At 37.4% G+C, this 24,715-nt stretch overlaps 1 protein-coding gene across 33 annotated transcripts in view; it reads right to left on the reverse strand.

Moving 5' to 3' along the window:
- Nucleotides 1–24,715, reverse strand: part of ARB2A (ARB2 cotranscriptional regulator A) — a 480,313-nt gene that overhangs the window by 16,310 nt on the left and 439,288 nt on the right. For 3 of the 33 annotated variants that reach the window (XM_073993878.1, XM_045394836.3, XM_073993861.1), the window contains one exon: nt 11,792–12,701. The exons of the other annotated variants lie outside the window; for them this stretch is intronic. In XM_073993878.1, coding sequence (XP_073849979.1) covers nt 12,676–12,701 — 26 coding nt within the window. In that variant the 3' untranslated portion in view covers nt 11,792–12,675. Of the gene's footprint in view, nt 1–11,791; nt 12,702–24,715 lie in introns of those variants that run through there. 33 annotated transcript variants of the gene reach the window in all.

Below are 24,715 nucleotides of genomic sequence, written 5' to 3' on the forward strand. Positions count from 1 at the left end.
CTGCCTGCCTAGGCCTACCAAAGTGCTGGGATTACAGTCATGAACCACCGTGCTTGGTCGCAAATCTACCTTATATTGAAGTGTATGCTAGCTCTCAGAATTAAGAAAGAAATTCCTGGCCTGGTGCCGTGGCTCACGCCTGTAATCCCAGCACTTTGGGAAGCTGAGGCGGGTGGATCCTGAGGTCAAGAGATCAAGACCATCCTGGACAACACAGTGAAACCCCGTCTCTACTAAAAATACAAAAATTAGCTAGGCGTGGTGGTGTAGGCCTGTAGTCCCAGCTACTCCGGAGGCTGAGGTGGGAGAATTGCTTGAACCCAGGAAGTGGAGGTTGCATTGAGCCGAGATCGCGCCATGGCACTCCAGTCTGGCAACAGCGAAACTCCATCTCAAAAAAAAAAAAAAAAAAAAAAAAAAAAAAAAGCTGAAGAAAGTAGAGTATATTTCTTGCCTTCTCCAACAAACTGATGAGGTGATGAGGTGGACTCAGGTGGCCATAGTCCATTAGCAACTAGTTGATAAACATTGACAGATACTCAAAGTGTCTTCCAGATCTCTTTAGCTAAAATGTTGTGCTTATTAGTAAATACAATTTACTAGCATCGAAGAGTTTTAGTGTCAGCATTGAGAACTCACAGAAAGTCAAACTTTTAAGTCTTCATGAGCTTGTATTCCCAAGATGTAGTTGACTTGGCCCAACTTTAAATGCAGATGGAAATATATCAAATATAACACTGAGACTCTTTTCCTTCCTTATCTTTTTTCTTTTTTTTTTGAGATGGATTTTTGCTCTTGTTGACCAGGCTGGAGTGCAAGGGCATGATCTCGGCTCACTGAAACCCCACATCCCGGGTTCAAGTGTTTCTCCTGTATCAGCCTCCCAAGTAGCTGGGATTACAGGTGTGTGCCACCACACCCGGCTTATTTTGTATTTTTAGTAGAGATGGGGTTTCACCATGTTGGCCAGGATGCTCTTGAACTCCTGACCTCAGGTGATCCGCCCGTCCTGGCCTCCCAAAGTGCTGGGATTACAGGCATAAGCCACCACACCCGGTCTTCTTTGTCATTTTCAAAAGTAACTTTACCAAAAGAGTGCAAGGTCACATAGTACTAAACAACAAAATGCAAAGAACCATAAAAGAGTTATTTCCCTAAAGTACAAGTTTCTGATTCTAGTATTCTCAACACATTCAGAAAAGAGCTTTGTAGGGCCCAAGTTCCTTCATTGTAAAATAACACTGTTGACATTTTGCCTTAATATAATCAGTATTTAAAAACTGGTTAAGCATTGAGATAGTAAAAAATTTTCAGAAGATGTATGTCTAATTGTTTCAAAAGCCACTTCAATATTTACTTCTTCTACTAAGCCTTCTTTGATTAACCTTAGCTCATACCAACTACTCCCTTTATGTTTCAGTATTTCATATATAGTTTATACTAAAGTTTTATTTATTTATTTATTTCTATTTTTTTGTGAGATGGAGTCTCACTCTGTTACCCAGGCTGGAGTGCAGTGGTGCAATCTTGGCTCACTGCAACCTCCTCCTGCCTCAGTCTCCCAAGTAGCTGGGACTACTACGGGTGTGTACCACCACATCCAGCTAATTTTTGTAGTTTTGGTAGAGACAGGGTTTCACCATGTTGGCCAGGCTGGTCTCGAGCTCCTGACCTCAGGTGATCTCCCCGCCTCAGTCTCCCAAAGTGCTGGGATTACAGGCATGAGCCACTGCATCTGGCTAGTTTATATTAACTAATTGTGTACTTGCTTTGCTTTACTAGTCATTTCATGTATAAGATATACCTTGTTTTATCACCAAATCATTTGGGGAGAAGGCCTCCAAATTACTTATCCCAGAAATCATAGTTGAGGCTTTATAAATGTTTGTTGTATAAACATGTTTCACAAACACAATTAACCATAACATTTATGCTTATAAGTGTTATTAAAAACTTAGAAACTTGGTTTTTGTACTATTTGATGATGATTCCCATTTTGAAGTTAAGGAAGTAGGAGCCTACAGAAGATAATGGCAGTAAAAACTTGTGAATTTACAAAGCTATTGGTGTTCTGAATATATGGATAAATCATTATATGAACTTCTGTATGCACAGCATACTTTTTTATTGCTTTGACAGACTTTCAAAAGCATAGATCTTGCTTTGTGGCCACTAGTAGGTGGTAAACTAGCCAGTATAGATTACCCCAGTCACTTAATAATTTACAATTGTTCTAAAGCCCACAGACCAATTTGGGGATAATTGATATATTTAAAATACTGAGTGCTGTAGACTGAATGTTTGTTTCCCCTCAGAATTCATATGTTGAAACCTAATCTCTAATGTGGTGGTATCTGGAGAAGGGGCTTTTGGCAGGTGATTAAGATATGAGGGTAGAAACCTCATGAGTGGAATTACTGCCCTTATAAAAGTCACCCCAGAGATCTCCTTCACCCCCCTTCTTCCCTGTGAAGACACAGTGAAAAGATTACTGTCTATGAAAAAGAAAGCAGGACCTCATCAGACGTTGAATCTGCTGGGTGCCTGTCTGAGAATTCCCAGACTTCAGAATGGTAGGAAATAAATTTCCGTTGTTTATAACCCACCCAGTCTATCACAGTCTGTTATAGCAGCCTGAATGGACTAAGACACTGAGTTTTCCAGTTAACCCACATGATATATCTTGCCATTTATTTAGATCTTCTTTAATGCCTCTTATAAAGTTTTATCATTTTGTCCAAAGAGGATTTGCACTTCATATATTAGACTCATTTATTCATTAATTCTTGTATTTATGATTACACTTTTGGAGACAGTGTAGATTCATATGCAGTTATAAGAAATAACTGAGAGGTCTTGTGTTCCTTTTATCATTTTCCCCAGCGGTAACATCTTGTGAAGCAGTGCAATATGACAATTGTGATACTGAAAATGTCATTTAAGATACTGAACATTTCCATCACCAAAAAGATTCGTCACATACTGCCATTGTATAGCCACCCCCACTTCCTTCCCCCAACTCCCCTCCTTAACCCTTGGCAACTACTAGTCTGTTTTCCATTTCTACAATTTTGTCATTTCAAGAATGCTATATAAATGAAGTCATACACCATGTAAACTTTTGGAATTGGCTTTTTTTCATTCAGCTTAATTCTCTGAAGATTTATCAAGGTTGTTCTGTGTCAAGAGTTTGTTCCTTTTTATTTTTGAGTAGTATTCCATAGTATGGATATACCACAGCTTGTTTAACCATACCATTCCCCTGTTGAAGGACATTTGGGTTGTTTACAGTTTTTTTTTTTTTTTTTTTTTTTTTTTTTTTTTTTTGCTATTGTGACTAAAGGTACTAAAACATTCAGGTACAGGTTTTTGTGTGAACATAAATCTTAATTTCTCTGGGATAAACTCCATTGCTTCATTTCTCTGGGATAAATGCAATAATGCAATTGCTAGGTTGTACGTTAGTTGCATGTTTAGTTCATGTTTAGTTTTTCAAGAAACTGGCACACTGTTTCCAGGTCCATTGTGCCACTTTATATTCCCTCCAGCAATCTATGAGCGATCCAGTTTCTCTGCATCTTTGCCAGTAATAAGTCTTGAAGTTAGCTAGACTGATTTTTCATATTTTATTCTTCTTTTTAAAAATTGTTTTAGGTATTCTAGATCCTTTGCCTTTCCATAGAAATTTAGAATAATTTTGTCTATATCCACTGTGCCGTAAAGGATTAACCTTGCCCAAAGAGAGGTCTGGCCTTTGCCCTCAGCACCTGGGGAGTAATCTCTTAGCCCTTGGAATGTTCTGCCTGATATGAGTGGCTTCCTTTATTTGGACCTTTGGACTGTGTTGCATCAGCTTGACCTTTGGAGGGTCTGGAGACTAAAGTTTGCCATGTGGGTGGTTAACATGTCAAAGTAACTGAATCCCAATAAAAACTCTGGACACCAAGCCTCCAATGAACTTCCCAGATTTAGAATTCTAGATATATTCTCAAACATTGTTGCTGGAAGAAGACAGAGGTGTCCATGATTCAACTGAGAGAGGACAATTGGAAGGTCATGCTTGGAACTTTCCTAAACATTGCTCTATGTGACACTTCCTTAGCTGATGTTAATTGGTATCTTTTCACTGGAGTAAGCTGTAACTGAATGCAACAGTTTACAGTGAGCTAGCTCTATGAGTGCTGGCAAATTATCAAACCTGAAGGTGGTCTTAGATATGCCCAAACTTGCAGTTGATGTTAGAAGTGAGGGTGGCTTTGGGACTTCAAAATTTTACATCTACAAAAAAATCTTGCTGGCAGTTTGACAGGAATTCTGTTAAACTTATATATCAATTTGTGGAAAATTGACATCTTTATTATGTTGACTGATGAAATCTATGAACATATGTCTTTTAGCTTTTTTTTCTTAGTACTGCATATTTGTTGGTGCTACTATAAATGGATCTTTAAACATTATAACTACTTCTTGTTGGCATATAGAAATGCAGGCTGGGCATGGTGGCTCACACCTGTAATATCAGCACTTTGGGAGGCCGAGGCAGGCGGATCACCAGAGGTTGGGAGTACGAGACCAGTCTGACCAACATGGAGAAACCCTGTCTCTACTAAAAATACAAAAATTGAAAAATACAAAAAAAAAAAAAAAAAAAAAAAAAAAAAATTAGCCAGGTGTGGTGGTGCATGCCTGTAATCCCAGCTACTCGGGAGGCTGAGGCAGGAAAATCACGTGAACCTGGTAGGCAGATGTTGCGGTGGGCCGAGATTGCACCATTGCACTCCAGCCTGGGCAACAAGAGCGAAACTCCATCTAAAAAAAAAAAAAAAAAGCTTTTGATTTTTGTGTACTGATTTTGTATTCAGCAACCTTGCTAAATTATCCTTTTTATCCTAAAAAATTATCTGTAGATTTTGAATTTCCTAAATAATCATATCATGTATGAATAATTTCACTTTTGTTTTTTCCTTTGTAATTCTTACATCTTTTATTTCTTCCAATTATAAATTTCAGAAAACTTTAAACTATAAACAAAATGCCTCCAATGTATTGATACCATTAACTAAAGAGATGAATAAAATATCACATAAAGTAAATTATTATGAACAACATAAAACTGGCATCAAGTTACTATATTTTCTTTTTTGATTGATTTCTTAATGATGCACTTCAAAAAGACCTGTGTCAGGTAATGTCCTTCAGTTGCTGACTACTGGTCATGAAAGTTCCTGTCACCTTATGACAGATCCTGTTAGGTTCCGGAGAATCAGTTAGGCTCCTAACACTATGATTTCTTCTCATCCTAGTTAAGATCATGTAGAAATAGACAATTTTTTGTTACATTTAGCCTCCAAGTCTACAGTTGTTTTCACTCTGTCTGGTACTACGCTATTTTACTCCCAGTTCTCTCCCCAAAAGCATTTCTTCTCTGAATGTCTTTTTTTTTTTTTTTTTTTTAATCCCACAATGCAACTGCCTTCTAGATGGCAAGAATTCTTAAAGGATCCTGAACTTATTTACTTTACATCACTAATACATCTTCCATTAATAGAAAAATGCATTGATTTAAAGTAAATAATATATTAATGAATGTGTTATATAAGCAGTAAATTACTACTGTTGACTAGTTTAGAAAATAACACGAGAACATGTAAGATGAGATTGACTACTTAATCCTGGGATAATATAACAAAGTAACAGGATAGAGAGAATTCATGTACAATTAAACTGATATAAAGTCCCACTAAGAACTGATTTATGGGCTGGGCATGGTGGCTCACAGCTGTAATCACAGCACTTTGGGAGGCCAAGGCAGGCGAATCACGAGGTTGGGAGTTTGAGACCAGCCTGGCCAACACGGTGAAACCCTGTCTCTACTAAAAATACAAAAATTAGCTGGGTGTGGTGGTGGGCACCTGTAATCCCAGCTACTAGGGAGGCTGAGCCAGGAGAATGGCTTGAACCCGGGAGGTGGAGACAGAGGCGGAGGCGGAGGTTGCAGTGAGCTGAGATCGTGCCTGCGCTCCAGACTCCAGCCAGGGTGAGGGTGCGAGACTCTGTCTCAAAAAAAAAAAAAAAAAAAAAAAAAAGAACTGACTTATGAAAAAAATTGAACAGAACCAGGTATGGCTAAACAATTACCAGGAGGGGCTATGAAAATTGTTTACAATTGGCCAGGTGGGGTGGCTCACGCCTGTAATCCCAGCAGCACTTTGGGAGGCTGAGGCGTGGGATCACTTGAGTTCAGTAATTTGAGACCAGCCTGGCCAACATGGTGAAACCTGATCTCTACTAAAAATACAGAAATTAGCTGGGCATAATGGTGGGCGCCTGTAATCCCAGCTACTTGGGAGACTGAGGCAGGAGAATTGCTTGAATCCGTGAGGCAGAGGTCGCAGTGAGCTGAGATCATGCCACTGCACTCCAGCCTGGGTGACAGAGCAAGACTTCGTCTCAAAAAAAAAAAAAAAAAGTTTACAATCATAATCCTTACCTTATGGATACATGGATATTGAACTCAATCCTAAAGAGACATTTCAAAACTCTAACTGGGCTTTTCCTATAGGGGTGTGTGTGTGTGTGTGTGCGTGTGTGTGTATATATATATATATATATATATATATATATATATATATATTTTTTTTTTTTTTTTTTTTTTTTTTGCCACTGTCCTGATGACCCATGGGCTAAAATCATTAGTGCTCAATAAATTAAGTTTTCCTCTTCTGGAATTAAATTTACTTCTGGGTCTGTAAATATTTACAATCTTGGGGTTTGAGATATTGTAATGGATGTAAAGTATATTTTACATGTGTTACACATTTTGTTGAAAACATGATTTCCTACTTCTTTGCTTTGTATACTAGCTCTAAGCAACATTTTAAATTTAATTATGAGCCCATGCCAGGTGTGGTGGCTCACACCTGTAATCCCTGCACTTTGGGAGGCTGAGGTGGGCGGATCACAAAGTCAGGAGTTCGAAACCAGCCTGACCAACATGGTGAAACCCCATCTCTACTAAAAATACAAAAATTAGCCAGGTGTGGTGGTGCGTGCCTGTAATTCCAGCTACTCAGGAGGCTGAGGCAGGAAAATCACTTGAACCCGGGAGGTGGAGGTTGCAGTGAGCCTAGATTGCGCCACTGCATTCCAGCCTGGGCAACAGAGGGAAACTCTGACTCAAAAAAAAAAAAAAAAAAAAAAAAAAAAAAAAAAATTATGAGGCCATGAAAGTTCTTTTTTTTCAAGTGTTTTCAAATCAGGTGATAATTATTATATTTAGATCTTGTTAAAGTAGAAAAGGATTGGAATTATTTCCCAAAGACTCTCAAATATATCCCTTGGGCATCACTATAGGTTGATGCCATCTATTATTTTATTTCTGTTTCACAGAGAAAAGTTAAAAAGTCATATTGATGGGAAACACCTGTGAATCCACTTATAAGATTAATCCAGAGGAGTAAATCTGCACATGAAAAAAGGAAGATGTTGGCTACTGAAAGATGTCTTGAGTTGGTCAGATTTCAATACTTTTGAGCCAACAATTTATATCCATCAGTAGAAACAGAGGATTGTGGAAATGTTTACCCAAGAGATGTTGTAAATGAAGGAAAACCTATAGCATCAAGACAAAGATACTTTGGGAACCACAATAATAAAGAATGCTATGACTCATTTACTAGAAAAAATACTTAAAAATTCTAACAATGGGGGCTAACAAATGATAAACTTCTACAGTGACTTAATAGTAAACATTTTAATAATATCATATTAAAATACAGCAGTAAAGCTACCTTTGCTTAATAGTTATTTATTCATACCCTCTATTGAAAAAAGCATGTGGGATGACATATATACATTATAGTAGAAAAAAGGGATGAAGAGTAAACAAAGTAGAGAAAGGTGGAGATGTGGTAAGGGCTTGTTCATTTGCCAGTTTATGGCTAAACATTTGGCTCTGAGTTTCCTATTGATGATTGTTTATTTATTTATTTTTTTAAGACAGGGTCTTGCTCTGTCACTTGGGCTGGGGTGCAGTGGTGTGATCATGGCTCACTGCAGCCTCCATCACCCAGGCCCAAGTGATCCTTGCATCTCAGCCTCTGGAGTAGCTGGGACCACTGGCATGCACCACCATGCCTGGCTAATTAAAAAAATATTTTTGTAAAGACAGAGTCTCCCTATGAGGTTTTTTTTGTTGGAGTAGGGTGCCCAGAGTCTCACTCTGTCATCCAGGATGGAGTGCAGTGGCACTATCACGGCTTACCCATAACCTCAAACTCCTGGGCCCAAGTGTTCCTCCTGCCTCAGCTCCTGGAGTAGCTGGGACTGCAGGAGCTCACCACCATACCTGGCTAATTTTTTATTTTTTTTGGAGACAGAGTCTTGCTCTGTCACTCAGGCTGGAGTGCAGTGCATGATCTCAGCTTACTGCAACCTCTGTCTCCCAGGTTCAAGTGATCCTCTTACCTCAGCCTCCCAAGTAGCTGGGATTACAGGTGTGCACCACCACGCCTGGCTAAGTTTTTGAATTTTTCATAGAGACAGGCTTTTGCCATTTTGGCCAGGCTGATCTTGAACTCCTGGCCTCAAGTGATCTGCCCGCCTTGGGACCCCAAAGTGCTGGGATTATAGACATAAGCCACTGCGCCCAGCCCCCAGCTAATTACAAAAATTTTTTTTTGTAGAGACAAGGTCTTGCTATGTTGCCCAGCTGGTCTCGAACTCCTGGCCTCCAGCAATCCTCCTGCCTTGGCCTATCAAAGTATTGGAATTACAGGCATGAGCCACTGTGTCCAGCCCCTACTGACAGTTACAAAGAGGGATACACAATTGATTATGATTTATCACTTCTAGGTGGTAAAAGTTAATCACCTATAGAGAATAGTTGTATTTTTATGGTTGTGTTCTCTGTGGAGACTTTTGACACAACACAAAAAATCAACTCAGGAGAAGTAACTCAGAGGAACATTAAGATAATATGTTTTAGATGACTTGATAGTCTGTACTAGCCTGGCTTGCTCAAGGGGTAAAATCAAGCATTATCTAAAGGAATGCACAGACAATATCCTTTAGACAATCATATCAATATTATTTTAATTTTTGTCCAAAAAGGATTGTGTAACAGAAAGTTTGAAGTTGTATTTTCTAGCAAGAACCTGGATGACAGATTATTCTGCTATTTCCGGAAACATCAATATGCTTTAATATCCACTCTTGAAATTGTGAAGCCAAACCAGGATATGTGTCCGAAGAGATGGCCCCTCAACCTACCAAAAGAGGGTAGGAAGTCCCTGGGGGAAGGAAGGGCCAAGATTTCCTCAAAAACGCAGTTTTCAATTCACGCCTACATATGAATGAATAGATTACAGAAGTCTAAAATTTGATGGCATGTATGTAAAATTATCAGCCTTGATAGTACTCTAGCCATATAATATTATATGTGAATAGCCCACAGAATATGAAGACTTTTTGTTTATTTATTTATTTTTGAGACGGATTTTTTGCTGTTGTTGCCCAGGCTGGAGTGCAATGGCGCGATCTCGGCTCACTGCAACCTCCGCCTCCTGGGTTCAAGTGATTCTCCTGCCTCAGCCTCCTGAGTAGCTGGGATTACAGGCATGCACCACCAAACCTGGATAATTTTGCATTTTTAGTAGAGACGGGGTTTCCCCACATTGGTCAGGCTGGTCTTGAACTCCCGACCTCAGGTGATCCACCTGCCTCAGCCTCCCAAAGCGCTGGGATTACAGGGCGACAGCCACCATGCCCAGCCTAAGACTTTTTAAAATTCAATTTTAAGCAACTAGATTTTAAGTTTTAATATGTATTTCTAATAATTATTATCATCATTAATAAACAAAAGGGAAAGTTAAAAGTATTTACTATATTCCTGATATGGCACTGTGCCCCTTCATACACTAATTCATGTACCCCGAAAAATAATCTCTCAAAACAGGTGTATTACCCTCATTTTGCTGATGAAGAAACTGAGGTCTGTAGAGGTCATACAGTAAAGGCCATAGTGCTTAGTAAGTAAGAATATAAGTGCCATGAAGGCAGGAAGTTTGTTTTGTTGACCCTTTACTCCTATTTCCTGTGACAGTGCCAACACATAAGAGGCTCCCAATAAATCCTAGTTGAAGTAGCTGAGTCAAGATCCCAGGCTCTTATCTACAGCACAGGGCTATTAAAATATAAGCCAATTGGTGGTTTCAGTGTAAGACAGTGTGACTGCTTACTTCTTTCTGAAAGTAATGAGATCTATTTCATTTACTACTTGTGTTAGCACAGAAAGTGGGAAAATAATATACCACATTGGTATACCAGTGTGGAATTTAGAAGCCATTTTGGTGCAATCAAAAGTTTTAATAAAGATAAATATTCTCTATATGTCATATATTAATATTTTACACACACACACACACACACCCCAACTGTAGACTGAACCCCTAAAGGGTCCCAGAAAGTTCACAATTATCCACTGTTGATCAATGAGGAATAATATTTGAACATATGGATGGTCCAACAAAAGAACAGACTCAAATGGAAAACATTTTTTTTACTGAGAGGTCACCAGTATACCAGAAAAACAGAATATAAAGCATTAAATGTATGTTTCTATTAAATTTCTGCAGGGGTTTCCTTTCCTCCCTTTATTCCTTCATTAATTTAATTTTTTAGAGACAGAGAAAACTTGTTGTATGATCCAGTATTCCTGGTTGTATTTTTTTTAAAGATGGGCACAGAACACAGAATTGAGCATACTAGCCATGCCAACAAATAAAACAATGACCTGTGCCACCGTGATATGATATGAAGCAGTTAAGGCAACAGAGAAAGTTAAGAAATCTGCATTCTTTCTTTCTTTACATTCATATAATTATCGTTTTTGCTAAAACAGCACTTTGAATATGTTTTGAGTGTGATATGATGAGTATTTGCTCTGGGCTGACTAAAGATAGCAATCTTAGATAAGCTACAAACACAAACCTATTGGAGAAAAGAGCCTCAAGGTCAATGCTTCTAACTTTAGATAGCCAATCAATAGGTCATTTCCTAAACATGAGGTTTCTCTGTAATCATTCCAGCTCAGTATTTTTAAAGAGAATCATTTTCTCCAACATAGCTTCTTGTAGACTAACACAGAAGGCAACATTTTCACTTTTATATTAACTCATATCTTTCCTGACATGAAGAAACAATTGAAGGATGAAGGGAAGCATGTGGGTCTCGGTTGAAATATGCTAAACTCTAAAAATCTTATTTTTCATCTTTAAAGATGAAATAGGCCAGGCGTGGTGGCTCACACCTGTAATCCCAGCACTTCAGGAGGCCGAGGCAGGTGCATCATGAGGTCAAGGGATCAAGACCATCCTGGCCAACATGGTGAAATCCTGTCTCTACTAAAAATACGAAAAAATTAGCTGGGCATGGTAGCGTGCGCTTGTAGTCCCAGCTACTCAGGAAGCTGAGGCAGGAGAATAGCTTGAACCCAGGAGGCGGAGGTTGCAATGAATTGAGATTGCGCCACTGCACTCCAGACTGGCAACAGAGCGAGACTCCGTCTCAAAAAACAAAAACAAAAACAAAAAAAGATTAAGTAGAGAAAACGTTAAAAATCTAATGTGAAAAAAATATGTATAGGATGATGCAACCCCAAGACACTCACTAAAGTGTAGTATCTAAAATGATTGTTAGAGAATGTTTAAAAATTTTTGGGAACAACTTTCACTTGAATTTTAAACTTGTATTTTATACATGCAAGACCAAACAGTATATATACTCCACAATAAAAAATAATTCACACTTTATTTCAGAATTGCATTTGACCCAAATATAACAGGTCAAGATTCATGATCAGAAGAAATATGTAACTTATTCAGAAAGGTGAGTCTCTAGCAATTTGAATTTATAAGTAAAGAAAGCAGTTCTAGAAAAAATAATTTATTTAAAAGTCAGTTTTAGTATTCCTAACTATGGACTATAGTTTTTTTTCCTATACCACACAGTTCAGAGCAGCTGCATGGACTGTCATAATAATACATAATTACACATTTAAAAAGAGTATTCTATACTTGAATCTTATGAAATTATTTAGTAAGACAAATAAGATATATCATTATGTAGTATCAGTTCTTTAGTTTAAAAAATTATCTCTAAAAAAGACTGAAATAATCTTACAAGGCAAATTAAAAATTTCAGATGAAAACTATTTTAGATTTTCACAAGCGTGAAAAATAAGAATCTTCATATTCCTTAATTTATATAGCCATAGTCGCTCTTGTATTATTTAATAATCTCTCATGCCAAAAAGAAAAAAATAATGTTTTTTAAAATTTTTTTTATGAGTTCTCTGGTGAAATCTTTAACTATTGAAGTTTTAGGCCCCAGAGCAAGATTCTACAAATTTAAAACCCCTAGAAATGTAGACAGATGCTTAATTACACTGTTACATATGGTGGCAAACACACACAATTTAAGTGGATATTCTTATAAGCAATTCTCATTTAAAACAATGTTGGAATTAAAATTAATTTGTAACTATGTCATTCTTACTAATAAAATTGCTCTTTTCAGCCAATATTTTTTTCAATATTTCTCCTTACCTAGGTTTAGCACAATGATTTAATTATCTAATTTCTGCAAATACATTCAAACATGAAGATTTTCTTCTGGTTAGACTCTCAAGCTCCAAAGGTTCTCTTTAAAAAAAAAATTCATAAAATTTAGTGATACATCATGTATAGTGATGTGATTCTAATGTTTCAAACAGATATCGAAAAACAAATTTGAATATATAATATTCTAAGAAAACAAACCCAGAAGTATTAAGTTTAAAAATACATTTTATTTTTAAAATAATTTCAAACTTACAAAGAAGTTGCAAGAATAATAGTTACTGCTTGAACATCCATTACCTAGATTCAACAATTTTAAAAAACATTTGTCACATTTGTTTATCACTCACTTTTTCACTTTGTGACACACGTATGTGTATATACACACATACTATTATTCTGAACTACTTGACAGTAAGTTGCAAATATCATGCCCTTCAGTAGTATGTACTTCCCAACAGCAAGAAAATTCTCTCATGTAACCACAGTATAGTTATCAAATTCAGAAGATTTTCCATTGATACTGTATTTTTTAGTCTACCATTTGTATTAACATGTTCATCCTGCTAGTTAGTTCTCCTTATAGCCCTTTTCAGTCTCTAGCACAGGATCCAGTCCAGGATCCTTTTTTTCCCCCCCGGAGACAAGTCTTACTCTCTCACCCAGAGCTGGAGTGCAATGGTGCAATCTAAGCTCATTGCAACCTCTGCCTTTCGGGTTCAAGCAGTTTTGCCTCAGCCTCCAGAGTAGCTGAGATTACAGGTGTGTGCCACCAGACCTGGCTAATTTTTGTTTTTTTTCTTTTTTTTTTTTTTTTTTTGAGATAGAGTCTCGCTCTGTTGCCCAGGCTGGAGTGCAGTGGTGTGATCTTGGCTCACTGCAACCTTTGCCCCTCCAGGTTTAGGCAATTCTCTGCCTCAGCCCCTGGAGTAGCTGGGATTACAGGCGCTTGCCACCATGCCTGGCTAATTTTTTTTTTGTATTTTCAGTAGAGACGGGGTTTCACCATCTTGGCCAGGCTGGTCTTGAACTCCTGACCTTGTGATCCACCCGCCTCGGCCTTCCAAAGTGCTGGGATTACAGGCGTGAGCCACTGTGCCTGGCCAATTTTTGTATTTTTTAGTAGAGATGGGGTTTCACCATGTTGACCAGGCTTGTCTCAAACTCCTGACCTCGGGATCCACTGGCCTCAGCCTCCCAAAGTGCTGGGGTTACAGGCATAAGCCACTGCACCCACCCCACAGTTTTTTTTTTTTTTTTTTGGAGACGAAGTCTCCCTCTGTCACCCAGGCTAGAGTGCAGTGGCACGATCTCAGCCCTCCAGTTCCCGGGTTCAAGCGATTCTCCTGCCTTAGCCTCCCTAGTAGCTGGGACTACAGGCACCCACCACCATGCCTGGCTAATTTTTGTATTTTTAGTAGAGATAGGGTTTTGCCATGTTGGCCAGGCTGGTCTCAAACTCCTGACCTCAAGTGATCCACCTCCCTCGGTCTCCCAAAGTGCTGGGATTACAGGGATGAACCACTGTGCCAAGCGTAGGATCGCATTTTGAAAACGATTACGATTTAATAGATGCCAGGGATGGTGGCTTACACCTGTAATCCCAGCACTTTGGGTGGCTGAGGCAGGTGGATCATGTGAGCTCAGAAGTTCAAGACCAGCCTGGGCAACACCGTGAAACCACATCTCTACAAAATATACAAAAATTAACCAGGGGTGGTGGTGCACGCCTGTAGTCTCAGCTACTTAGGAGGCTGAAGTGGGAGGACTGCTTGAATCCAGGAGGAGCCTGCGGCTGCAGTGAGCTGTGATCAAGTGACCACACTCCAGCCTAGGTGACAGAGTCAGAACCTGTCTCAAAAAAAAAAAAAAAAAAAAATTAATAATTATTTCTTATTTTAATACAATTTTACAGGCTTTTAAAAGTTTTATTTGACATCTTTTATAAGATTTATTTTATTTCAAGGCCGGGCGCGGTGGCTCAAGCCTGTAATCCCAACACTTTGGGAGGCCGAGACGGGCGGATCACGAGGTCAGGAGATCGAGAGACGATCCCGGCTAACACGGTGAAACCCCGTCTCTACTAAAAAATACAAAAAAACTAGCCGGGCGAGGTGGCGGGCGCCTATAGTCCCAGCTACTCGGGAAGCTGAGGCAGGAGAATGGTGTAAACCCGGGAGGCGGAGCTTGCAGTGAGCCGAGATCCGGCCACTGCACTCCAGCCTGGGTGACAGAGCAAGACTCCGTCTCAAAAAAAAAAAAAAAAAAAAAAAAAAAGATTTATTTTATTTCAATCTGAACTTCAGAGTGACAACACTAATTCTATCACTAAGTTTTATGACATTTTAAGTATATTATGTTAGTAAAAACATAAGAATATGATTAAAATATGCTTGGCTAAGTTTACATATCTACCACTGAATGATTACATTGAATACTCATCCTTTATTTTATAAAGAAACTTACAACCCAGGAAAGAAGGAAATTCCCTGCTATCTGAATGCATGCCTGCCTTTTATTTTGCTATTAGCTCTTGGAGGGTTAAATGTAGTAAAATTAAAATCAGTTAAATTTTCCACTTGTTAGGAGTTCTAGTAAAAGAGTTGATGGAGAGGAGATTGAAATCAGTGACTGAAGTGAAGTTTCCAAAATATTTGAGGCTTATATTTAACTATGATAATTTTCCTCTACAGTCATTAGAAAATGTAGAATTAACTGCATACACGGATGCTGAGGGCTTAGAAATAGTGTACACAGCTGAACTGAGGGACTTAAAATTTAAGATCTATTTCTGGCTACTCTATCAATATGCTTGAAGTTCTAGACAAGCTATTTAACTTTAATTTGTCCCAATTTCTTTATTCCTAAAGTCGGAAAGAATATTGTTTACCATACCAGTAGACTACTAGCATTTTAGATTGGTAACCTATGGAAATTGAAATATAAAATGCAGCAAAGAACCACAAGCATATCTTATTATAAAGAGTCACTGTAAGCAAATTATTTACCCAGGAGAACAAAGAAAGGACTTTTACTGGTCTACCTATGTTTGTTATAGAAAAAAGTAGAAAACATGTAAGTTAAAAAAAATTGAAATCACCAATAATCCTACTGTTCAGAAATAACAACTTGGAACATATCTTTTCAGACTTTTTTTTTTGACACATAAACATTCATTTTATTATTATTTTTGTTTAAAAATACATTATTTTATTAATGGAAAAGCTAACCCTATTTCAAAACAAATGCATTTTTAAAATTATACTATACAGAGGGTTCTTATCCTGGCAGTTGGTTAACCCTCACATTGGTCACAATGATAAACTCTGGACAAAATATACAATACATCTATTTGATAGGATTGGAGAAGCAACCAAAAGCAGGCAGAGACTGGAAGAAACTAAACCCTTCAAAGAAGGGCTCTGCACTGAGTGGCCCTTTGGCTGAGAGACCTGCCTTCTTGCATGTGCAGGCTAGCCAGAACCCAAGCAGAAGGCTGCAATTTTATTGGCTTAAGGTATCAAAGGATGGAGTCTGGGGGTGCCAGAACAGCTGGAAACCAGGAAGGTAAATTCCTAACAAAAAGGCACCAACTATGAATGGGAACAATTCCAAATCTGTGTATAAATTCTTCTTAATTTTTTTGGTTAAATTTCGAATTATGTTTGCATGGGAAGACTCAAAGGAGCTGACAAAAGGCTTACAGCTAGAAGTCTGAAGAACATGAGCAGAGATTTAGGCTCTGCTGAAGGACAGATGGTTTAGACTTGGTATCTTGCCAAATTAAAGAGGCTTGATGAATACCTCGGGCTTTCCCCTGCAACCCATAAAGGCCATTTCTTGGGAATAAAGATAATGTCACAGGTCCCAGTGTTTACCCTAAAATTAAGGGCAAAACTCATCATAGCTAGTTGTAAAACCAAGCCTCAACATAGGCAAGGTAATCAGCCACTAGATGCCCACTAGAACAAAAACCAACACTCTTCAGAAGAATATGACAGAATCCAGAGACTCAACAACTCATAATTCACAATGTCCAACATATAAGAACTTGCTGAGTATGCAAAGAAAAAAGAAAGGGCTGTACTGTTCTACCTATGTTTGTTATAGAAAAAAGTAGAAAACATGTAAGTTAAAAAAAATTGGAATCACCAATAATCCTACTGTTCAGAAATAACAACTTGGAACATATGAAGGAGGGAAAAAAATAAAGAAAACTACAGAAACAGACTTGAAGATAACCCAAATGTTGGAATTAACAAACAAAGGCTTTAAATAAACTATTATATACATGTTCAAGGACTTGAGGAAGTGGTTATAATGGGCTAAAAACAGAATACGTTAACAGACAAATTGCAACTTTAGAACACCAAATGGTGATTGCTGAACTACGAAGTATGATATCTGAAAGAAAAATTCACTGGATGGACTTAATAACAGACTGAAAAAGACTGAAGAAAACCTCAGTGAACTCGAAAACTGATCAATGGGAATCATCTACACTAAAGAAGAGAGGAAAAAGAGACTGGGAAAAAAGATAAACGTAAGTTACCTGTGAATCTGTATAAAGTCAACTATTTATATGTAATTGGAGTCCCAGAGTAGAGAAAACAGAGAATAGGGGAGAAAAAAAAATCTGAATAAATTATACTACTGAATCCCAAATTTGGTGAAAAACATTAACTTAAGAATCAAAGAAGCCCAGCAAATACTAAACAGGATAAACGCAAAGAAAATCCGTAACTAGGCTGGGCATGGTGGCTAATGCTTGGACTCCAACACTTTGGGAGGCCAAGTGAGAGGCTCCCTTGAGCTCAGGAGTTCAAGTCCAGCTTGGGTAACACAGCGAGGCCTTTCTCTACTAAAAATAAAAAAAAAATTATCTAGGCATGGTGGTGCATGCCTATAATCCCAGCTGCTTGGGAGGCTGAGGCAGGAGGATTGCTTGAGCCCAGGAGATCAAGGCTGTAGTTAGCTATGACTGTGCCACTATACTCTAGCCTTGGTGACAGAGCAAGATCATGTCTCAGAAAAAACAAAAACAAGGCCGGGTGCGTATGAAAATGTTCACAGAAGCTTCACTTATAAAAGCCAAAAACTGTAAATGGCACAAATGTCCATGAACAGGAACATGCACAAGCAAATCGTGATATATTTCCAAAATGGACACTACTTAGTAATTAAAAAGAACCAACTATTAATACATGTAACAGCCTGGAAATGAGTATATGCTATATATGTCATTCATATGAAATTTAAGAGCAGGCAAAACACATCTAAGGAGATAGAAATTAGAACAGAGGTTGCAGGGTGAGGTGGGGTGTAGAAGGGGAATGGATTGAAAGGAAGTAAGAAAAGTTTGGGGGTGATGGAAATGTTCTAGATCTTTATTAGGGTGGTAGTTACATGTATACAATTTAAAAAACTCAACCATTTGTATACTGAAGATTTTATTTTATTATATATAAAATTTATGTCTAAAAAACAAATCAGAAGAAAAATTAAAAGGGCAGCTGGGTGCGGTGGCTCATGCCTGTAGTCCCAGCACTTTGGGAGGCTGAGGTGGGTGGATCGCTTGAGGTCAGGAGTTCAAGACCAGCCTGGCCAACATGGTGAAAACCCATCTCTACTAAAAATACAAAAATTAGCTGTGCGTGGTGGTGGGTGCCTGTAATCCCAGCTACTCAGGAGGCTGAGGCAAGAGAATGGCTTGAGCCCAGGAGGCGGAAATTGCAGTGAGCTGAGATTGCACCACTGCACTCCAGCCTGGGTGACTGAGCGGGACTCTGTCTCAAAAAAAAAAAAAAAAAAAAAAAAAAAAAAAAAAAAAAAATTAAAAGGGACTAGACTTCATATACAGATATCATAATGAAAGTACCATACTTTATATACCAATAGAATATTTAATTTATATCAATGAATAAAACTCATTGCCTTAGGACACAGTTTTTTATCTTTATGCAAAATCATTGGCCTTGCCAGAGATTAAACCCTCCTAGAAGTACTAGAAACTGAGCTAATCAGTCTATGTCAGTCTTTTTTCCCCCCTCTAGTCATCAATTATTTTAAAATTTGGCAAATTAATATGTCTGCAATAACTGGATGGTGCTTGGTAATTTTGCTTTAAGAAGACGGACTCATTTATTAATCTGCAAAGACCAATCTAAAATAAATGCTAGCAAAATTACAAAATCACCCTATTTGCTTATAAAAGGGTGACATTCTCATCATGTATCCTTGGTGACTCTTCAAGTAAAGTATTTGCCAGATGAATATGGTGTTATGTTCAACATTCATAGGTAACATAGATAGTTGTGGTACTTGTGAACTTGGCAATGATAAAGACAGTGTAAGATTACTTTATCACTAATGATTGGCAAAATTTCCCAAGAACGTTGAGAATTATAGTCCCAAAAGGACAGTCCAGTGAAAATTCATCAACCTTTTTTATTATATAGACTACTAATAAGAGTCATTACATCCCAAGGCAGCAGAACTAATGAGTATGTAATAATTCAAACTCTATGACATTTTAACAAGATATATGAAAATGAAGTAACAAAAATAGGAAACAGACCTAATGTTTTCCAAGAATAAAAGAATAAAATACAGTATTTTTTATTTGAGTTGATGCAAAAGGTACTTGAAGTTCAAATACAGTTTGGTACTAAACTGTCCTAATTCAAAGAAGTTTCAAGTAACTCTTAATTGGAGGATCCTGGTGTGGTAGGACTAAATAAATTAATCTGCAATTTTCTCCTAGTTTTTCAAAGGGAAATTGGAAGAAGTAGTTCTTTCCATCATTGGCCTCCCTTTGAAGTTGAAATGCTTACATTGGTTGAAAATCACTGATTTAAACTCATTTTTAATAATCAGAACAATAATTTTGATTAAGTAAAATAAACTCAATCCTCTATTAGGGTACTATTTCTCAGATTAAAAAGTGATCTGGATTTCTGTCATCTTTTATTTTATCAGTTGCTGTCAGAGTGGGGAAAAATTATATTGGAGAATCTTTAAGAAATTGGTTGACCACATTTAGCAAAATTACCAAATCAACTGTATATTTCCAACAATTTTACAGATAGTTCATGGTGAAGATGGTACTCTAGATCTGTTGGTAGTCAGATGGTATATAACTGGTTGACTTATTCAATAGTCACCATTTCCTAAAGTTTATTCCATGGAACTCTGGCTTTGCAGGATGTCAGCAGTTGCTGATTTAAAGTTCTGATTTAAAGGCTACAATGTGCTGAGGTACCCTATGATGCACAGAAGGAATTTAATGTGTACCATCTCCCAAACTATTTGACCAATGAGTTTCTCCTGGGACAGTTTTGAGGACTTTTATTTTACAAAACACACTTTGGAAAATTGTAGTCTAGAGGTAATGTAGATAGACATGAACTAGAGTTGTAGCAGGTGGAAGAAAAGGAGATAACAAAAATGAGAAAGAGCATATGTTGCTTATGTCCCATTTCTCAGTGCTAGTTTCCTTAAATGTAACATGTTTTCTTTCGGCTTTAACCCTGTGCAAGTTATTTGATCTCTCTCTTTTTTAATAGTAAAAATGGGGCCAACAAAAATAATACTTACATTATAGGATTTGTAATGAGAGTTAACGTTGATGTATGTAAAGTGCAAGTATGGTGCCTGACATGATCCTGTTTGAAAAATGAGAGTGAGGATTGTTATTTGAATATTTTGGTACAACTTATATGAACTAGATGTTTTCTTTTTTTTTTTTTTTTTGAACTAGATGTTTTCTTCTGGTCACATATAAAAAGACATTAATTCTTCTTTTGCAATATTGATTTCCAAGTGAAAGATTCTGAGAAGTCCTGCTCATAAGAAGCCTGCTTACCTTTATTGAACCCAGCATTTGACCAAGGAATCTGTCTATTACTGGAGCATCTTGGCACTACTGGTTTCACAGAAAAATATAGTTATTTGTATAGCACTTGATAGTTTTTGGTTATCCTCACATATATTATCAGAGTCTATCCTTATAACAAACCAGTGAGGCTGGTGATGCAGAAAATATCACCTCTAAATTATAGACATAGAAACTGACCAAAGAGGTTAAATGAACTGCCAAAGGCCATAGAATTGGCAAGTGCCAGTGACTAGACTCACACCCACGTTTTTGGCTCTAGGGTGAGTATGTTGAGTCACTTGAATGAATGACTGACTCAGATAGGGGCTCTTGATTTTGCATTTTAAAATAATTCAGTTCAGTTCAATAAACATTTATTGACTTTTGTATGCTGGACACTGTGCTAGGTGTGAAGATACAAAAATGAATGAGACATAGTCTGTCCTTGAAGAGCTTATAACATAGTGCTACTCAGAAAATCAGAAAACAGAAAAAAAAAAAAAAAGAAAACTGATGAGTCTGAGTCATTTTTTACGGTAATTAACTTCTTGAAATGCTTAATGGCATCTAGTTTTCCAGTGGCCACCAGAAAATAGTTTATGGTGACCATAAGGCAAGTGCTCTGTGTTATAGTTGAAATTTGAAGAACCCCCTCTAAGGTGAAGCTGGTGGTCCTTCCTATCTTTATTTTACAGTCATTAACACTATGCCATACTGTAAGGGAGAATGCCATAGGAGCATATTTTTTCTATAACCTTTCTTTCCTCAGCCTGACATGTCTTCCCTTATTTGTGTCCATGTTTTCTTTCTCAACAGATCACAGAAATGTTCTTTCGACTTGAGAACGCCTAGGTGTGGGAACATCACATAAAAAATACCTTTTCCCTCTTAGATATCATGATATTTTTATGATATTTCCCCCATTCCTTTCAGCATACTATGTTTCCCAAACTTCTTATTTATCTTGACTACCTATTCAATTGCTAATGTCTGTTTTTCATAAAATTATTTGAAGACACTCTTGGCATAAGACCCCTCCATTCTTCCTTATCAAATCCCTCCTTGTTACCTGCAAAACTTATCATCACTTTGCTGTATAGAAACTTTCTTTTAAAAAATCATTGATTAGTTTTCTGACTGCATTCTGAGAACCATTTTTCCCGTCTTATGCCTGCAGCCTTCTGTTGCCAAAAGATACTGCCGATTACTTTCTCACCGACATGTTAGTCATAGCTTCAGATTCACAATCCTATCACCACTCTGACTACTTCTTTTTTGTGTCTAGTTCCTGGTTCCTCTTGAAAATATCTTTTGTAGCTGCAGTATGGTGGAAAGCACACTGGACTTGTAAACATAATCTTTGGGTGAGACATCTAGTTCTAACACTTTCTAGCTTTATGATTCTGCACAAATCACCTTGCAGAGCCTCTGTTTCTTCATGTATAAAATTGAGATAATAATAGTACCATTTCATACCATTGTTCTTGAGAACTCTATGAGATAATATTTGTGAAAGGATTTTATACATTCTGAAGCACCATCCAAATGGAAATATTAATTGTCAGTTTCAGATATATGGGATTTTTGTGTTCTTTATTCTCTATATTTTCTCTAAGAGCTTGTTTCTTTAGTTAATATTATCATTTGCATATACATGACCATGTAAATATATAAACCAGAAGCTGGCTTGAACCAATGTATAGGACACCTTCACAGTTATAATATGCCAGTAGTGGAAAACTTTATGCTGTCCTTAGTATCCATTTTCCTCACTTTCTCACTATGGTCAGTAACTCTGTCACTAAGTATTTGAGTCCTTAATCCTTGTGTCACATTCAAATTTCCTCCCTTTAGGGCCTATAGTGGGGGCTTGTTAGTTTTTCCCCGGTTCCCAGCATCTCATTCCCCTTCCATGGCTTAGAGAAATTTCACCTTTGAAGACCAGTTAGTAATATGCAAGGGAAAGGGCAAGACATTTGGTGTTTTTGTCAATTTTCCTGGAGAAAACAACCTAAGTCAGTGATGTTATATTACTCTGCAGTAGAAAGACAGTATATTATTTTTAAGTAGTTAAATGAAGTGCAGTAGCAGCCACAGGACTAGGGACTAGACAGCCTCAAAGTATGAAAAAAATGGAAGGGCCACACACAACACCCTTAGCTAAAGGAGAGCCACTTTTTCTACTTCCTCACTTCCTGTCTCAGTCACTCTTCATCCCATTATCCTGTTAAATGTTTGTTGTAACACTTACTAATATACTAAATCATTTATTTGGGCATTTATTCACTAGCTTGTATTTTGGCTCATGTTTATTGTCCCTCTCCTCTGACTAAAATGTAAACTCCTTTAGGGCAGGAACTTTGCTATGTCTGCACTGTGTCTCCTCCCAGTGCCTAGAAGGGTGCCTCACACAGAGAGGCATGCAATTAACACTTGTTGACTGACTGACTGGTAAAGTCTTGATGTAGTGGGAGCTCCACAAATATTAAACTGAATTAAAAATGAATTACAGACATTTTCTGAGATAAGTAGTTAACTTCAAATGTTATATTTTCCAGAGAAAAGAATACACTGTTATGAAAAAATTTCAAAATTATTTAAATGCTTTTTAAAAAATGTAGGTGCTAAGTTCCAAACATTAAAAATGACAAGATAATGCACATTTTGCTTCTAACCTGCTATAAGTCTGCTATTCTCAGTAACCCAATCATTTGAGTGAAATGATAATAAAAAATACGATTGTTAAAAGCTTTTGGAAATAGAGGAAACATAATTTTAACTGTGTATTTGGTTAAAAACTGAATTCAATGCCACTTTCTGGCTTCTGTATTAATAGTATTCTCATTAAAAAGAGCTATCTCTATTCCATGGAAATAATTTTAAGGATTCATGTACTATTCACACTTACTTTGGAAAAGTATGGTAAAAGGAAGAAATAAGACACTGTTCATTATCTTGATTTTTAACATATCTTCACATTTAAATACATTTTTAAAAGAAACAAAAAAGTAACACTCCACACATGTTTCTTTTGTTTCCCCAAACAAAGATAGACTAACACTACCCACAGCGCTATATGGCAGAGTTTTAAAATTTGTTCAGGATGTAGCTTAGGCCCTTGCACAATCATTTATAAGCTTTTTTTTTTTTTTTTTAAACTTAATTTTGGAGGACCCTTGTTTTTCAATTAGGAGTTACCAGGGCTATTCATTTGTTAGCTGGAGCTTGTTAAGGTCAGGAACCACCCATGTCTTTTTCATTTCTCCATGCTGTCCTCACTCCCCACCAGGGGTTAGTTGCCTAGCATGCGTCATGCCTCAGTAAGTGTGAACTGCGGATATGGAAGATGAGCCTCTGTAAAAAGTGCGACTTCCATATGTCAGAGAGAAGACTGAAAATTGTATATGGGAGTAAGTTAACACTCTCCAGTATCTGTAGATCTGAGATAAGATGGATGGAATATCAATACCATAAAGACGATGGCCTCTCTCAGGCCACAGATAATAGTACCAAACTCCCAACTAGTTTGCAGTAGCAAACTGCTTCCTTTTGATTTTGTTAGGCATCTGCAATTATTCTCAGAAAATCTGCACAGGAAGTGGGAAAACTGGGATGCAGTTACTGTTGGTAAGATAGACGGATTAGGCTACTGGCCTAATGCTAGTAAGCAAGGTGGATAGTAAGTTCCCTTAAACCTTCCTGTCTTTCTTCTAGACCTATCATATTTGATCTTTCATGACATGTCCTATACTTTGTCAGCAATCAACAGCAAATATGTTAGAAAAATGGTTATGATAATTACATCCCAATATAGAAATGTTAAAAAAAAAATCAGTAACTTGTGGTCTAAGTACAACGCTGTCCTGAAGAATACAGGTTATGCCATAACCTTATATGAACTTGGTTAATTTTAGTCCAAACATTTCCTGAGTGCCTTGTATATGCCAGACACTGTTAGGCAATGGGCATATAAAGTAAAACAAGACATAAATGTCATCCTTGAGGAGATTACAGTACTAATTTCCCTTGGAAGAATCCAAGACTCACCTACCCTATTCCAAATTGCACTTTATGATAAGTGGCATTAAAATAAAATTTCAGTGTGTTATATGAGAAGTCATTGTTAGATAAATTCTGCCTACAATGAAAGTGACATTTTATTACAAACTTTGATTCAATCCCCAGGTTGTATTTCTACAACACAGTACCCTCGGCACAGTAA

Source organism: Macaca fascicularis, chromosome 6, assembly GCF_037993035.2.
Source record: "Macaca fascicularis isolate 582-1 chromosome 6, T2T-MFA8v1.1".
Classification (NCBI taxonomy): Eukaryota; Metazoa; Chordata; class Mammalia; order Primates; family Cercopithecidae; genus Macaca; species Macaca fascicularis.